Source organism: Brassica napus, chromosome A7, assembly GCF_020379485.1.
Source record: "Brassica napus cultivar Da-Ae chromosome A7, Da-Ae, whole genome shotgun sequence".
In the NCBI taxonomy this organism is placed as follows: domain Eukaryota; kingdom Viridiplantae; phylum Streptophyta; class Magnoliopsida; order Brassicales; family Brassicaceae; genus Brassica; species Brassica napus.
In genome coordinates this window covers 11,576,629-11,595,154 of record NC_063440.1, presented here as the reverse complement: position 1 = coordinate 11,595,154, position 18,526 = coordinate 11,576,629, and the positions used below count along the sequence as shown (strand labels likewise).

General features: G+C 31.3%; 2 protein-coding genes and 2 pseudogenes across 8 annotated transcripts; 2 read left to right on the top strand and 2 right to left on the bottom strand.

The window, feature by feature from the left end:
- Positions 1–2,612: 2,612 nt before the first annotated feature.
- LOC125576490 lies at positions 2,613–2,998 on the bottom strand (annotated as a pseudogene).
- A 1,684-nt stretch (positions 2,999–4,682) lies between these two features.
- LOC111199350 (ubiquitin) lies at positions 4,683–5,581 on the bottom strand. Its single transcript, XM_022689354.2, has one exon. It carries the CDS (start codon positions 5,146–5,148, stop codon positions 4,771–4,773), a length of 378 nt encoding a protein of 125 aa, XP_022545075.2. The 5' UTR covers positions 5,149–5,581; the 3' UTR covers positions 4,683–4,770.
- A 3,705-nt stretch (positions 5,582–9,286) lies between these two features.
- On the top strand, positions 9,287–13,166 carry LOC106412675 (annotated as a pseudogene).
- Positions 13,167–13,702: 536 nt separating this feature from the next.
- On the top strand, positions 13,703–15,587 carry LOC106449559. Of its 7 annotated transcripts, none has more exons than XR_007314876.1 (7): positions 13,703–13,885; positions 13,982–14,097; positions 14,454–14,506; positions 14,604–14,711; positions 14,875–14,957; positions 15,060–15,146; positions 15,266–15,587. XR_007314876.1 is itself a non-coding variant. In XM_048736696.1 (5 exons), the coding sequence occupies exons 2-5, from the start codon at positions 13,984–13,986 to the stop codon at positions 15,294–15,296; spliced, it is 315 nt and encodes a 104-aa protein (XP_048592653.1). In that variant the 5' UTR covers positions 13,703–13,885; positions 13,982–13,983; the 3' UTR covers positions 15,297–15,587. The 7 variants fall into 7 exon arrangements, 1 of the variants encoding a protein (XP_048592653.1); XR_007314878.1 differs by having other exon boundaries at positions 15,033–15,146; XR_007314879.1 differs by lacking the exon at positions 14,604–14,711.
- Positions 15,588–18,526: the final 2,939 nt, after the last annotated feature.

The following is an 18,526-nucleotide window of genomic DNA, read 5'->3' as shown; positions in this document are numbered from 1 at the left end:
TAAAATATCACTTGAAAGCTTCTTAGATAATATCAATAAAATATTTAAACGGTAATAAAATAAGTCCAATTAATATCATATTTTTCGTATTAATAAGTCAAATTAAAAACAAGTTTGATTAAAAAGTAAGTAATTTTCAATTTTAATTATTTTATTACAAGTATATAATTATTTACTGATCATAAAAATTAGAGATATTCATCTGTCACAAATATTCATGAAAATATGTAAATCAAGTACAACAATCAAACAATATAATGATATCCAAGAAATTACAAAGAAAAATTGCAAACTATATTTGTGCTTTATAGTCTTCTTTTAGATATTATTTAAATAATGTAAAAAAATATTATACATTAAATTATTTGAAATGCAAATATATATATAATATCTTATCCGCGCGTAGCGCGGTTAAAAAATCTAGTAACAATTAAAAAGCCCAGCCGATTTCCAGTTAATGAAGTGTTGCGTTTTAGTCTGCGGGACAGGTGTCAACAGCACATAACTCGAATTAGTGAGCTGGAATCCTAGGTGGACACCCTAGGAGAGATTCAAACTCTTTTTTATATATAAAGATACCATTGAAAAATGATCATTCTCAAATTATACCCTTAATAAAAATTGAATTTTTTTCAAAAATATCTTATTTTTATAAGGGATTAATAAAATTTATTAATGGCATTTAAGTCTTTTGGATTTGAGCCTACATATGCACCTAAATGGATCTATAAATAATGGGTATATATATATATTTAAAAGATATTTAATATAAATATAAATATTGTGGAAGCACCGTATCCTACTGGTTAATGTTTAAAGGCTTCTACACCCAGGTCTGGGGTTCGACTCCCAGACTATGCAATTTATTACAGATTACAGGAAATCCAGGTTTCAAGTCCCGGAGAGAGCAGTTTATTAAACAATTATGCAGACTACAGAGGAAAGGCTTACAAGAGATCTTTAACATGGTGCAAGTAAATTTAGCCAGGCGTGGATCTTTATAGGACGGCTTTATTAAACAATTATGCAGACTACAGAGGAAAGACTTGCAAGGGATCTTCAACATGTTGCAAGTAAATCTGGCCAGACGTGGATCTTCATAGGACGGCTCAGGTGATGCAGTTAGGCGTAGGTCTTCACAAGGCATGTACTATTGTCGGTTGTCGAATCGTCTATGTAATCTTTCTCATATCATAATTGTAAGATCATAATAAATCAGTGTTAAAAAAATGCACTCTGCTTTTGAAAAAAAATATAAGTATAAATATATTATGAACTATAAATAAATTAACAAACATGAAAATATTATTTTCTTAAATATACGTATCAATATTCAAAATAGATCATTTGAATATTATACAGATTTTCAATACAAACCAAAATCATATATTCTACACCATATATCATATACATATTTGAATATTATTTTTCCATGTATAATGTCATTTTATACAAAATATTGATATGGCAATTACGAGTGTTCAAGAATATTTTAAAAACTATCCTAAAATCAAATTTTAAATCTAAAAAAACAGAAACATATAATAGGTTATTAATAACAAAAATAAACTAATATTTTCATATCAATAAGATTTTTTATATTATCATTTTTTATTTGGATAACATAATAAAATTTCATCAAATTCTAAGGAATTCCTAATTTATGTAATATTAAAAAATATATGAGTAATTTAATCAGTTTTAAAAAAATATTATCAGATATTTTGTGTTTTATCGGATCAATGGTATCCGATCGCATGTTAATAGTGAGTTTTTGGGGTTTTACCAGGTTATATCGGATTTTTCATTAATAAGCGGATTATATACACTGTATCGGGTCTATATGTTCAACCATGAATCTAAGCCGGATATGAAAATAAATTTTAAAACTCAAACATTATTATAGAACAACTACCATATTCCGAATAAATACCATATTTTGAAGAGAAAAAAAAAACAAATGATAAAAACCTAAAAACTCAATTGTTATGGTTCGAAACAAAAATAATACTCCAGTTTGTAAATCAGTTTTCAATCAATAAATAAAACTCAAACAAACCCGTGCTTTCTAAGCGCAGATCAAAATCTAATTTTATTTTTAAAACTTGATTTAGACCCCTAAAACCCCTCTCACAACACTGTCCAACTACACATATCCCGCCGCCGCTGATACTTGGGGTTAAAGTAGTGGTAATATCCCTTTTGTAAGAATGTCATTTTTCACATAATATTCGAAGTATTAATCATTTTTGGGGATTTCCTAATAAATTATATATCCTCTAGTTTGATGTTTTTAAAAAATATATATATTCAGCTTCTGATATTTTTCTTTTATTTTTCTGCGAAGTATTGTAGTCTGTAGATCACATTCACATGTCTACATTACTGATTTCTAACCGAATACTAAAAATGGAATTAGACAAAATAAACTAAAAAAGATATTTCAAGCATTAAAAATGTTTTGCCGATTTTAAGCGACACAAGATCATATATTCCTTAGCCCCAAGATAAATTTCTCAAAATGAACTTTTAAACAGCTACTTGTGTATGGAATAATGGAAATATCAAAAGCAATACTGATCATATTCTGGAAAACAAAGAGAGACATTATTTTAGCAAATGCAACCCCGCTGCACAATGACAAGATTTGAGTCAGGCTTGATGTTATAGTAGCTACGGTGCGACTGTTTTCGAGCTTGGTGCCAAGAAAGTTAAGATTCAGCTGATCCACCGGTAGGCCACCCTGATCATGGATCATGGTCTTGATTTTCTTAATGGTGTCGGACCCCTTCACTTGTAGGATGAATGTTTTATCCTTTATAGTCGATACAAAAATCCGCATGAGTGCATCCGAACCTTGATAGGCATCAGTATCACCATTCAAACCAAGAACCAACTGACGTGTGGGTCCATAGATCTTGAGATCGATGGTCTTGGAGCTATCCTCCACCTCTAGGTTGATGTTTTCCCTTTGACTAGTCTTGATAGAAATCTGCATTTCAAGCTCTTTGGTTTATCTCTTTTCACTCTTTGGGGTTTTCTTTTATATACTTGCATCTTTGGGAGGAAATTATCTGTTAACAGAGCCGACCCTGAGTAGAAGCGGGCCAAGCCCATGCTTCCGGGATAAATAATAAAACCTATATCGGCCGCACTCTTACAAATGTTTTTTTAGCTAAGTTGGTTATTGCATAGCTTTAGACTTTTAGAGGTGATGGGTTCGAAAGCATTCCCCTACTACTTTCAAAATTACTTTTTTATTTATAACTAATATGCCAATTGTTTTTTTTTTTTGCTTCGGGCCCACTGCTTCTTAGAACTGGCTCTGTCTGTTAACTACATTTTTCCAAATCTTCAAAAATTTTTTTTACATTTTCCCAGAGTGATATCATTTACTATCGGCTATGTTAACCGTTTACTTGACTATAGACTTCAAGTTATTTCTGACCGACAGCTGTGGAAGCACCTGCATGTAGGCCTTTGGTTTCTTTCTCAAAATTTGAAAGTAATGATAAAAAGATTTATACACAAATTAAGAAACTGTAATTTTTTTTTACAAAAGGGAAACATTATTTACTAATTAAATACTAACGGTAAAACAATTTGCATAATACAAATAATCAAAATACTTTATTCTTTATTTTTTCATTGAAACCATTGTATAATTTGATATAATTTTTTCTTAATTTCTAAACATAATAATACTATAATAATGTAAGTTAACTATCCTGATACAAGAGAATGAGTACTTTAACTATCTTCGGGTATGAAAATATACTTAGAGCAAGAACAATTTGGTCGTCCTATATGTTTAGCTAATGAATGTTAGTGCAACCTCAGTAAACCCCCAACGTAACAAGAATAATTACTAACGTAAAAAGAACATTGATTTATTTTTGGTAAACGTTTTATTTCGGAAGTTACTAACGTTATTATTTCTCCAAAAAAATAGCAACGTATACGAACAATGTTTTTTTAATTGCATAAAAAGTCACCGTAAAAAAATTGCATAAAAGATAATGTTTTTTTTACCAACAATTCATATCTTTTGTCAGTGTTCAATAAAAAAAAGTTATTCTTGGGTTCACCCCTAGGGTGAACCTTTAGATTCACCAACCAATAAAAAGTTGTCATTTTAGATCTAGTATCTTTTAATTAAAGAAATAAAATAATTTGGCAAATTATATTATGCTTTTAAAATAAAAAATAAAAGATTAAATAAATAAAAATAACAATAGTTCTAAATAAAGATTATTTAAAAAAAATATTTGTTTTTAAGATTTAGAGTTTAGTGTTTAAGATTTATAATTTAGAATTTATCTAAATGTTTAGTATTTTTCCAAGGGTTTAGGGTTTACCTAAAAGTTTAGAATTTACCCAAGAGTTTAGGGTTTTCCCAAGGGTTTAGGGTTTAGGATTAGAGTTTAGGGTTTAATGTTTCGTTGACAACATGTTTAGTGTTTTTCCAAGGGTTTAGGATTTACCCAATGGTTTATGGTTTAGGATTTGAGTTTAGGGTTTAGTATTAGAGTTTAGGGTTTAGTGTTTTGTTGACAACATTATTTTTTTTTTGAATTCGTTTTTATATATTATTTTTATTTATTTTTAAATTTTATTTTGAAAAGATAATATAATTTGCCAAATTATTTGGTTTTCTTAATTAAAAGATACTTGATCTAAAATCACCCCTTCTAAAGGTTCACCCTAAGGGGTGAACCCAAGAATAACTCATGATAAAAACATTGGAAAACAAACACAAAGAGAGACATTTTAGCAACCGCAAAGACGATAAATCATGTGCATGGTCGACCCATGCTTGATGTGGCACTCAGCTACAGTCCGACTGTCTTCAAGCTGCCTGCCTTGAAATACCAGCCTCTGCTGGTCCACTGGAATGCCTTCCATCTCCTGCCACTTAGTCTTCACTTCTCCAATGGTATCGGATCCAGTAACCTCGACGGTACGAGTGTTGCCGGTAAGAGTCACTACAAAAATACGCATGACTGCCGCACCCCAACCCGAAGGACCAAGTCGCACAACTAATTCACGCATCGGCTCCCCATGGATTTTAACGTCGATAGTGTTGGAGCTATCTTCAACCTCTAGGTTTATGTTCTTTCCTTTCAACGTTTTGATAGAGATCTCCATTGCAAACCCAACTTCTCTTCTCTCTATCTCTCTCTTTAGGATTATGTTTTATACTAGTACATCTTTGAAAAGAGACTTTATCTCTTCTACAATTTCCCATGATATTTTTCTGTTGTTTTGACCCGTTTGGGAAAACGTCGTCTTTGATTAAAGCTATTAATGATCGATGAAAAAGCCAATGCTGCCCCTTTGGTTTATATTTTAGAATCTTGCAATTTTACAAACGTTTGTGTTCTCTCAACTATTAATACAAGTTTTACAAATTCTAGATCATGAGGCAATGAAATAGCTATGTGAACATTTGAAGCATTTGACTTCGTGAAATAATTTTCTTAAAAACTCTAATTTCTTGTGTTCCAGCACTACTTTATAGCTTAACCCATCAACGCTTCGCCATCAAAATTAACAAATCGTTGAATCAGTTTATATTGAAATTTCTGTATCACTTTTGTCTTTTTTTTTTGTCGTTTAAGTTTCATAAAACAATCCACAGACCAAAAGGCTGTGATGAAGTACCAAAGAAACAGTTGGGTATCACTTTTGTATTGGAAGAGTGTTTATGTTTCTCTTAGAGCATCTCCAAAAGACACTCTATAACTTCAAATATGAAGTTTTTTGCTCTAAGAGCATCTCCAAAAAGGAACTCGATTTTGAAGTTTCCAAAACTTTATATTTGAAGTTTCAATGTGTTATTCTCCAAAAGTAAAACTTCAAACCTAACTTCAAAATTATTTATATTTTACACTGTGATCCTTATATTTGTCATAGTTGATGTAAATTCATAAAACTTCTATAAATAACTAATACATATATATAAATATTACATAAATATTAATTAAAAAAAAATCTTACACTAAAATATAAAATTATAAATAAAAGTACATAATTAAATATTAAACTGCAAGCAAATATTACATTATTGCATAAAATTATTTCCATAATGCTCCCATATATGATCAACTAGTGCATTTCGAAGTAAGAAATGATTCTCTTTATTTTTTATTTGTAGATTACGAGCCAAAAATTGTTGAAACCGGATATCCTCATAATATGTCTGCTGATAGTTTGATATCATCAAACGAAAAAATCCTTGATCTTTTAAACGAAAGTACAACAAGCAGGAAAAAAAGTCATGAGATGATTGAATTACGACTGCAAAATGAAGCAAAAAAGTTAGCTTTTAAAAGAAATAAAAGAGGAAAATAAAATATTGCTAAAAAACTTAGCTTCTATCGATGATGTTAATATTCATGAATACATTCGATCTGAACAAAAAAGAATCATACGAATAATGCGTCAAGAGCAACAACAACAATCATCTTCGGTTACACAAAATTTGTTGAACAATATTTTGGAGATTTTGGAGGTTCCGGAGCAAATTTACCGGACTATTAGTGTTGTTATAATATTTAAATTTGAGTAATAATTATGTCTTCATGTGTCTTTTTAATAAGTTTTTATTATGTTTTTTTGTAATATTCTTGTTGTTTAATTCTAGTTTAAAATATTATAAATCTTGTTTTAATTTTTTTATTTAATTTCATGTGTAAAACTTAAGTTTATATAACAAATTTGAAATATTTATGAGATATAAAAGTTTTAAGGATTAAAACAATAAATAAAAAAATATTTAAGAATTATAAATATGATGTATAATTGTAAGGATCAAAATGCAAATAAAAAGATGAAACTTCAAATTTGAAGTTTTGAAGTTTCTTTTTGGAGAGCAAAAAACTCTATATTTGGAGTTATAGAGTTTCTTTTGGAGATGCTCTAAAAAAAAGAATTTCAAAATTTCAAATTTGAAGTTTTAAAGAGTGAAACTCTATATTTGAAGTTTCACTATAAAATTTCAAATTTGAAGTTTCATATTTTTATTTGCATTTGGTCCCTACAATCACACATCACCTTTATGATTTATAAATATTTTCTTGTTTATTATTTTAATCTTTAAAAAATTATATCTCATATATATTTTAATTTTTGTTTACAGATTTTAAATTTTACACATAAAATTAAATATAACTTTAAAATAAGTATTAAACTAATTTAAACTAGATTTAGACAACAATAATATACAAAAGAAACTTAACAACAAAGATTTTTTAAAATTACAAGAAGACATAACTATTACACAAATTTAAATATTACAACAACACTAATAGTCTTGTAAGTTTGATCCGAAACCTTCAAAATTTTCAAATATTGTCCAAATTGTTTTGTGTAACTGAAGATGGTTGTTGTTCTTGTTTTTGATTTTTTTTTCGTACAATTCTTTATTACTCATATTGAATATATTCACGAGTATTAATATCATCAAAAAGAAATTAGTCTTTTAGAAATATTTATGTTTCTCTTTTACTTTCTTGTTCCGATCTTATGTATTTACAAGTATCAATATCACCCGATTTCAACAATTTTTAGCTCGTAACCTACAAAGTAAAAATGAGGAGAGCCATTCTTACTTCGAAATGCACTAATAGATCATATATGCATTACGAAAATTATTTTATGGAATAATATGATATTTTGTTTGAATTTAATATTAATTAAGTTGTTTTTATTAAATTTTTATAGAATATTTTATTAATTAATATTGGTTTAATATGTTTATATGTGTGTTAGTTATTTACAAAAGTTTTATGAATTCAAATTATTCATGAAAAATATAAGGTCCATATTATAAAATACAAATAGTTTTGAAGTTGAGTTTAAAATTTTGCTTTTTGAGAAAAACACATTTAAACTTCAAATATAGAGTTTTGGAAACTTCAAAATAGATTTTCTTTTTGGAGATGCTCTTAACTTAATATTCATTCTGTTTCATTTTAGATTTGAATACACAGATTAAAAATATATTTAATTTTATATAATTACTAAATAAAAATATCATTACCAATACATTTAACCACATTTCAATCAATGAAAAATAGACTGGAATATAAAGTCAATAATTTTTTTAATGAAATTATAAAGCGACACTTATTTTGAAACGGAAATTTTACTCTACAACGATAAATAAACTGAAAAAGATGAAGTATGTCACAAAGGTAGGGACTAATGTGTTAGATTAAAGTACAAGTGAAGTTTTGTATATTACATTTACATGTCATTGTTTATCTTGTAATAGTTTAAAAATATTTGTTTTTGACAATTAATTAATGTGTTAGATTAAAGTACAAGTGAAGTTTTGTATATTACATTTACATGTCATTGTGTATCTTGTAATAGTTTAAAAATATTTGTTTTTGACAATTAATAGTTCAAAAATACATATTGCAAGAAATATAGTTAACTGAGTTCAATAATCCTTACAGATTATTCATACAAATATCCTTAAAGTGCATGCTAAATAGTTTTATATATCTAACTATTAGAATTAGGTAGAAGTTAATAGACCATAGTTTTAATCTCTAAAGTATGTGTGTGAGAATATAAAATCGCACATCAAGTTAATGTTTTATCTAACACTTGGGTAATTTTTAAGTGGGAAGGTGTAACATCCCGACCGCCCACGTCTAATGGACCACTCACGTCTGCTCACTCGGCTTGTGCGCTCCATCCGTCTGACGAGCGGTGCATTAATTTTTCAAGGCCGAAAGTCTTGTTTACTGACCCTGCAATTACCACATGACCTTTTTCCGTGCTTTGGTTTCGCTTGCACGGTATCGCGAATCACTTCCCGATAGGTCACCCGTCCTTCCACTACTCGAGCTCAAGCACGTTTAACTCTGAAATTCTAAACAGATGTATAACGAAAAAGGTAAGTCAACTTTGGTGATATAAGTAGCCAAATCAATTTTCTTAAGTCTTTTCGTACATCACAACTCGGGATAATACAATTCAGATCATTTAAGTGACAATTTGTCGAGTGAGAATATCGTTAAATGGTGAAGTATTGGGTTCGAAAAACGCCAAACACACTAATAACCTACATGGAGGAGGAGTCAGTGAAGACTTACATGTGAGGGGTTAGAGTTGGTGCCACGTAGAACTGTGAGCCTCGGTCAGTGGGACGGGTTATTAGATCACTTCAATTTCTAACCATATATCGAAAGGATGTTAATAAACGAAAAAAGCAACATAATATGGTTGGCTTGCTTGCTATTATTGGCAGTTCCGTTCATACTCGAAACTCATGATTTCAAATACACTTGCTTCCGCCTCTAAGAAGTTTCTCTTCCTCAGAAATCCAACTCCGATCGTCGCCGTCCGGTGCCAGAAACATGTTTCCGACGGGGTTAACTCCATGGAATACACGACGAATCACGCCTGTACGGTTTCATCTTCGACAGACTTTTCTTACGTTGTGCCATCGGCTCAAGGTATGTGTAAGAAACGATATCGATTATGATCTCTCATGCATTGAGAGAAAACTGTGTTATCGGCTTTGCAGTTTTCATTATGGCCATGTTCGTTTGCTCACCCAGGTGATCCATCTGGGTGAAGATGCAAATTGATGTTCGTTTTGTGCATTATAATGCTACATCCAGATGGATCACCCATCTGAATTTTTAAAAACTCATCTCAAATTCTCAATCAAATAAAGGTGAGTCTTAATGGTGCATCTAGATGAAGATGCATCTAGTTCAGTCCAAAATGATAAATGACAAAAATGACCTTTTAAAATCAAAATATTAATTTCAAACCGTAAATTCTATTTTTTTTGCATATACATTTTTCCGCTATAATCAAAAAAATGCATTTTCTCGCAAAAACTGAAAAACACACTTTTCCGCCAATACCGCAAGATGTGTTTTTCCGCAAAAAAAAACATAAAACACACATTTTCATAAAAACACATTTTTTGGCTAAACCAGTAAAACCACACTTTTCGATCAAAACCAAAAAACACATTTTTCCGTCAAAACAAAAAAAAACGCACATTCCCGCCAAAACCCAAAAATGCATATTCCCGCCAAAACTCCAAAAAGCATTTTCCGACCAAAACCGTGAAAAACATTTTCTTGCCAAAACCAGAAAATGCAATTTTCCCTCCAAAACCAGAAAAACACATTTTCTCGCCAAAACTAAAAACACACAATTTTCCCGCCAAAACCAGAAAATGGAATTTTTCCCCCCAAAGCCAGAAAACGCATTTTTTCGCCAAAACTGAAAAACACAAATTTAACGCCAAAACCAGAAAACATAATTTTCCTGCCAAAACCGGAAAAAAACGCATTTTCTCGCCAAAACGGAAAACACAAATTTAACGCCAAAACCGGAAAACAGAATTTTCCCGCCAAAACTGAAAAAACGCATTTTCTCGCCAAAACGGAAAACAAAATTTTACCGCCAAAACCGGAAAAAACGCATTTTCTCGCCAAAACGGAAAACAAAATTTTACCGCCAAAACCGGAAAATGAAAATTTCCCACCAAAACCGGAAAAATACATTTTCCCGCTAAAACCGGAAAAAGACATTTTCCCGTTAAACCTGAAAAACGCATTTTCCCGCTAAAACTGGAAAAACACATTTTTCCACTAAAACTGGAAAAACGCATTTCCCGCTAAAACCGGAAAAAACGCATTTCCCGCTAAAACCGGAAAATGCATTTTCCCGCTAAAACCGGAAAAATGCATTTTCCCGCTAAAACAGGAAAACGCATTTTTCCGCCAAAACCGGAAAATTGTATTTTCACGCCAAACCCGGAAAATGTATTTTTCCGCCAAAACTGCAAAATGCTTTTCCCGCCAAAATCGCGAAAAAAAAGTTTTCCCGCCAAAATCACGAAAAAAACTTTTCCTGCCAAAGTCGCGAAAAACACTTTTACCGCCAAAATCGCGAAAAAAAAATTTTCCCGCCAAAATCGCGAAAAAAACTTTCCCCACCAAAATCGTGAAAAAAAACCTTTTCCGCCAAAACTTCAAAACGCAATTTTTCCGTCCAAACCGCAAAAAACGTATTTTTCCGCCAAACCCATAAAACGTATTTTCCGCCAAAACCATAAAAATGCATATTTCCGCGAAAAACACATATTTTCTCAAAAACCGCAAAAATATTTTCAGCCAAAACCGTAAAAATGCTATTTTTCTGCCGAAACATAAAAAAAATTATATTTTAGTCATTTTATTAACAAGTCCACCTGGATGCAGATGAAAGTTAAAAAAATAAAAAGCAAACGAACATAGTTGCATTCAGATGATTCATCTGGATGCATTGACGAAATGAAGAAACGAACAAACACCCATATTGAGCATCTGGATAAGACATCTGGATGGACCATCTGGATGCATTTTCCAGATGTACAAACTAACATGACCTATCTGAGAGTGTCTTTCACTTTTGAGTTTGTGCATAACTATGATGTTCATGATCAATATTGTTAATAAGTGAACTTGACAACAAAGAGGAAGGAAAGGGTGGATCAATCAGGGGACTATTGGACCTGAGTCAATTGCTGATCACATGTACCGTATGTCTCTCATGGCTCTGATTGCTGGTGATCTTACAGGTGTTGACACTTGACATAGAGAGGTTTGTCTTTGCATCCCTCCTCCATTGTTTGTGGATTGTTACCAATACATTCTTGTGTATAGGTAAGATTTGTCTAAGTTTGTAATCAACAACATGTAGAGCTCAGTTAGGGATGGTATATGTATATCAGAGTGTGAGTAGTAAGGAGAAACTGAGGAAGAGTTTGCGGGATGGTAATGTTTTGGAGTAGACTTTAGTGAAATTGCATGTTCGTGGAACTCACGTGGGTGTGGTGTGAAACTAAACGAAAAAATGTGAACAGGCTAGTGTTGTGAAGTTCTTGAAGTCAGAATCACAAGCTCTGCTCTAAACCCAACTATAGTCTCAGATTGATTTATCATGGTTCATGATTTACGTATGCTTTTAAATATGTCAATTTAATCAGACACGTTCAAAAGTTGAATGAAGGATGAGATAGGGTGAACGTCCATGAACAATTGATTTTAGCCTCCAGCTATAGAGAACAAACTTCCCCTGTTTTTGTGGCTGTATCTTATTGGATCTTTTCTACATCTTCCTTTGTCTTGGCATCACTGAAGGTAAATACACATTTTATCCTTGTTTCCTTGTCTTTTCTGCTCACTGGGAGACCTGATCTCTTCTCCTCCTAGTTAGTTAATTCTCTTTCCAGCAAGTATAGGGTGGTTTGGATGATACAACTTTGTTTAGTTTCATATTCCTGTGTATGGTAGATTATATAACAGATATATATTTGTGAAATTGTCTTCTTCTATGGAGACAGAACTAAACATGTGTTAAGACTTAAGAGCTGATTACATTTGGTTATATTCTTCCTCTTCTTCTGAAACTTAAATCCTACAAATTAGATTACTGGCTTCTGAACAGCTATTGTTGGAGATATTACTCCATCTGATGGTGAGCCAAAGAAGAAAAGAGTAGGAGAGAGAAGGCCGCTTTAAAGGAGTTGTGCAAAAGTTCTTGGTGGAGGCCTTAGAGGTAATATACGGCTAATGTTTTGGTTTCCAAAACACTAATTCGTAAGTCAAATGCCGATGTGCAGCTGAGTAGATCACAGAACTTTGGCTGGAGTATGAGAACAATGCTTCGTTAGAAGCAAATCTTGTAAAAGACTTTGATAAGGTAATTATGGATTTTGAGTCTGCAACCATCGATGACTTTTAATTCCTGTTAGCTGTTAATAGTTACAACTTACGCAACACATGGATTACACTGACTCTTGTCTTTATTGTGGCCTTAAGGTTGAGATGATTCTCCAGGCGCTAGAATATGAAATAGGTGAGTTTCAATCTTTATCTTTCTAATAACTTGTGCTTGTTATCCCTTTTACATCCAATAAACCTGACTCGACGTTTTAACATTGTGGCAGAACATGGGAAAGTGCTTGACGAGTTCTTCATATCAACAGCAGGTAGAGAACCCATGTTCGCTTTACAGTTTTAGACCTATGTCAAAATCATCAAAATACTTTTGCTCCTCCGATTACAATTGCAGGCAAGTTTCAAACCGAAATTGGAAAGGGCTGGGCAGCTGAGATCAACGCGAGGAGAAAGTGTCAATAGACAAACAGAGAGAGATAGTAACCCAGTTGCATCTTAGATTCTATCAACTGTAGAATCTGCAGAGTAACTTCTAAAAACTAAGCAGCCTCTTCTTGAATCAGAATGCATAAGCTTCTGCTGATTTTTTTTAAAAAAATTTGTTGTGCAAACCTTTTGGTTTCTAGTTAAATTAGTCATTCATGGCCTTAGTTCAGTCATCGAGCCTTTCAAATCTTAAATATTTCTGCCAAAAACCCTTCTTCAGTCTACGCACAAACAAACGCTCAATCTCTTCATTCTAATGTCAACTAATAATCTCCTTTGAAACGTGATGTTACCATTTATGTGAGAAATTAAAGGCAAGTGCACATTTATGTTATCTACTAAGTAACTCATGAAGTGAAATAATAAACCAACTACATCTTTATATATAAAATAGACTTTCAATCACTATATAAAATAGATTTTCAATCACTCCTGATGCTGCCAGCAAGGACGACACATCAGAAATAGGAAGTCTCACGCGACGACACGTGTCCAAGGAGGTCAATGCGCTGCGTTTCATTTAACACTGAGTTGCGTCTAGGGTTATACCCGTGTTCTTCTTCACCTCTTCAGCGATCTTCCATCATCTTCTTCATCACAAAGATATCAGTTACAGATTAATACCCTTAAAACCCTCAATTAATATTTCATTCATGATCTTCATTCAATGAGAGTGGAGATTCTAATATAAAAAGGTTAGCGCACTCCTGCTTTGATAATCATCTTCTCTTTCCTTTAACCCAACCAGTTAAGTCTGTGATTTAGGGCTAACGTTTCCGTCTTCCTCTCAGATATGCAGGCTGACCGCTCCTCCTCCACTGTTCGGTTGATCCGTTTCTGGGAGTCCAGGAATCTCCGCCGTAATGGAGACCTCAAGGGAGTGGTTATGATCCTGCTGAATTCTCAGGTATTTTCTTTCACCCCGCCTTTAGTTAATAAACACACCGGTTTAATCTTTTAAACATTCCAGCCTTCATGAATCTACATTACAAAGTAATTGTTTTACAAACAAGTTTCTGTAATCTCATCTCTAGCTCCGCCTTTTGTTCATAGACAGAGCTATCCCACCAGTTTAAGTGCTTTAAAAGTTCCTGTCGTCCTGAATCCATATGACTTAAAAAAAAAAGAAGATTTGATCCAAATATTTTTCCCTGATCCCTTTTGCAAATTGTGATGATTTTTGTAGCTTGAGTTAATTTTGTGTTATCCATTTTGTATATTGTAATGAAACTGTCGTCACTAAATCCATCACTGGTATTGTAGTTCCTGTCGAGTGTCTTAACCCTGATGGATTTCAAGGTCACCGAGAATGGCTGGTACACACGACATTGTCCTTACTGTTATGTCACTCCAATCTCAAATTTCCATTGTTTGATTCTCTGACCTGTTCTGTGTCTTTTGTTGTGAGGTCAGCGAGATCAACTACTTGGGGCAGTTAAAGTCACCAGAACTTAGTTAAACTAATTGGTTATTGCTTGGAAGATGAACAACAGCCTCTTTTGTACGATTTTATGCATAAGGGTAGTTTTGAGGACCATCTGTTCACAAGTGAATTCATAAATATAGATTTTATTGAAACTATCAGGAGGTTGTTCGTTCTTATGTCTCAGTGGTGTTGAAGCAGATGATGTGCAGTTAAAGCCTCTCTTGTGGACCTTATTTGTTAATGTTTCTCTTGATGCAGCTAAAGAGCTCGCATTCCTTCATGGCAACACTGTTAAAGTCATATACCGAGACATCAAGGCCTCTAAGATCTTGCTCGACCCGGTATAAACCCTCTTTCCGAAGTCTCAGTTCTGTTTGAATGGACTTAGAAAGGTACTAGGTTGTTTTTGATGACAGTCTATGACTACAATGGAAATTTTCCAGACTTTGGTTTAGCAAGGAACTGTCCAAGGGAGAAACAAGCTATGGTATTAGAAGTGTCATGGGTACAATTGGCTATGAAGCTCTCAAGTATGTGTCAACCTGTACATTATATAAATTCTCATATACCAAATTGGTTTCATTGTGATATTTCAAGAGTAGCCAAAAAAGCAAACGTATATGATTCAATATGTTTGTGTGATTCTCAGATTGGGATGCTCGCAGATTCTCGAAAAATAATGGGATTGACAAAATAATGTTTGAGAAAACACAGAGAGATCTATCAGACATGCTTCATAATTGGAAGAACAAGAGATGCAAATATAATAGAGAAAAAGAGAGCTTTGTCTTTTTCTTCCTCTTTTTTTTTACTGAAATAACAAACATTTTTTTTGAAAATATACTAATAGTTTATCCTTTCTCTTATTACTAAGGAAAAACTATTTAAATTTTGGTTAACATTTAGAAATGTAAATTTTACTCTCAGTTGAAGGGAAGAAACAGTGTTTTATTATAATAGATCTTCCACTATTTTCATTTTATTATTTTTATTATTTTATATGGTCAATTTAATTTATATATTTTTTTTACTTTCGAAAGTTTTCATTTTCATTCTACTCTAATTATAAAAAAAAAGTAAAATAAAATAAGTGTCTACAAAAAATATCTCGAAACATAAATGATGGAACAATTTTCAGCTTTATCCATTTATGATATAATAAAAATTCACTAGAAACTTATATACACATAGTCTAAACTCTAAACGAATACAAAGAGGCAAGATACTAAGATAGAGTGTGACATGTACCAATACCATGCATTTACATCAGTACATTTTACACTAATCTATGTTATTTATATAGAAAAAGGTATAAATAATTAGCTATGTTTTGACAAAAATGATAATAATTAGCTATGTAGGCACACGTATACACATACAGTTAAAATTACAGAGAAATGCTTTGATTTAAAAGTTAACTAATTCATTAACTAAACCGATTGGTTAGATAAACAAGTCATTACAGTTTTATAAAAAAAAAAAACAGAGAATGCTTCTGCTACAAGAAATTTTGAGAAAGCTTGGTTCAAAATTTAACTAATTCATTAATTAAACCAATTGATTAAGCCAATTGAGTTAATAAATTTTGTTGGTGTCATATAATCAATTTTCAAAAAAAATTTAAACACTTTTAAAAAATTATACTATTAGTTTATTGACTCGCACGCCCGTAGTTGGTTAAGTTTCATGCTTTTGATGTTGTTTTTTCTTTAAGTTTTTAGTAATTAAATATCATAAAGAATTCAGATAAACACGCGGAATGTGAATACTTTTCTAATATTAAACACTTGGTCAATCGTTTAAATTGTTTTATTTAGAGGATGCAGTAAAGAACTTCATCTTGAAGCAGATATTAGTTCTTCTGAATTTCGCTTGAAAATTTTAGAAGAAAACCAATTCGTAAAATATAATAACATGTTGACAAACACAATAACACAATAACATTGTTATCTTTTCATGTTTTATCAGGTCCCATAACTAAATAAAAGATTAAACTTTTTCATATTTTAATCATTAAAGTTAAGCCAAGAAAAACTAATTAGATAAAAAAGACAACAACTAATTTACACATTATCAAAAAAAATGAAAAAAAAAAATATATATATATATATATAAACAGTAAAAATAAAAAATGGAAAAATAATTTAATGATATAAACAAGAGATTAAAATTATTGTATCTAAATAGATGTATTTAAATAGATGTATGCAAAATAAATACATAGTTTACGCTATATAAATAGATTCAAAATCTCTGCAAACCATGTAAAATTTTTAGTATTTCGGTAATGAAAATACAAATAGTAACCATTTCTGCCAATGGTTCCTCTAAATATTGACAACAAAAACATTTTGGTATCTAATCTCGAATGGTCCATATATAGATGTTCATATTTGTTCCTAACAAACAGTAGAACTTATTTTACCAAAACAAAGTATCATCCAATAATAAACTTAAGAAATAAGACCGATGGACACCAGGAACAACATTCCCAACCCAAGAACGCCATTTCCAACCCAATTGGATGGCTAATGTTTCGATTGCCAGTTTCTCACTAAAGGTTAGATTTTCTTTTTGGAAAATTATTCAAAGGCCTTATGGCTGGCGAAAACCTCAAAAAAAAGTCATATATATTAGCTGTTAGATAGAAATTCAACTAAAAATGACATAACAACTCAATCGTGGTGATGCTATAGAAACAAAAAGTCAAAAAAAAAAATTACTTACAAACTAACAACAACTTAAATTAATAAAATAGTATATCTCATACACACCTCTAGCAAATGCAAATCTAAAACACAAACCACAAAATTATTTAAAAAATAATAACTTAAATCACAAGTAAAGTATATCCCGCCCGTAGGGCGGGCCGATCCTAGTAAACTATATATATATATCTATAGATATATAAGATTTTAATAGTTGAACATGAAGCGTGAAGTCCAATAACTGATTATTCTATAAACCAAGAACAACATTTCAGGCTTTCAGCACTCAACAATAATCTCTTCGAAATTTGAATAGAATTGATTTTTATCAACCTTAGCCGTAAACATTTGTCGTTGACTAAGAGTTTTGTCTCGCTTGTAGTTATCACTTTCCTAGGGATTAAAATCTATAATCTCAATATCTTCATGTGGCAGATTCAGTGTCAATCTTCAGTTGGTAACTGACCAGTACCTATTGATGGGTTTTTGACAGAAAAAAAGTTTGGATAGTTACTATAGTCTAACAATGTCAACACTCACTAATAACATCCAAAAGCCATTTGCGTATTATACTCCTTTCATTCTAGGTTAAGGTCCTCTTTAACCATTCTAACTATGTACCACTCATTATATGTCCAATCCAAATCAATCAATTCTTTTTAAAAAAATAATCCAAATCACTGAAACCAAAAAACAAAATAACCAGAATTGAACCAAACAAGGATGTTGATTTAATTCCAATGTTGATTTTACTCTTAACAATTTACTCTAACACTTATGAATAATCTTTGCAAGCCTATGACACTAATAAATTAGAAGTACTAAGTGTTTGAAATCATTAACTTTGCTTTCAATAAGATAATACAAAAATAAAAAATAAAATAAAATATTAATTTTAAGATATAAGAATATAAATAAATATGGAAAAGAAACTATGTTGGATAGATAAAAAGAATTTTCAAAATGTTGGTTTTGGCCTGGAACTATAAAAGCTCTTCTAAATTATATAAAATCAATAATAATTGAATTGTCAAAGATTTTTTTTTGTGTTTGTGTTTTCTTAGTGCAATGGAAAATTAACATATGATTGTAAATAAGCTAAATATTCTTAATCATTTCAAACCATTAAACAAAATCAAGTTAATGACTATATTTGTTAGGCATTGGATTCAAAGTGCATTCAAGCATTGTTTGTCATCATG

Coding starts and splice junctions, on each gene's coding strand:
- LOC111199350 (XM_022689354.2), bottom strand. CDS start 5,148: ATGGAGATCTCTATCAAAACGTTGAAAGGAAAGAACATAAACCTAGAG.
- LOC106449559 (XM_048736696.1), top strand. CDS start 13,984: ATGCAGGCTGACCGCTCCTCCTCCACTGTTCGGTTGATCCGTTTCTGG. Junction 14,958..15,059: donor CTAAGATCTTGCTCGACCCG/GTATAAACCCTC, acceptor GAAATTTTCCAG/ACTTTGGTTTAGCAAGGAAC. Junction 15,147..15,265: donor ATTGGCTATGAAGCTCTCAA/GTATGTGTCAAC, acceptor TGTGATTCTCAG/ATTGGGATGCTCGCAGATTC.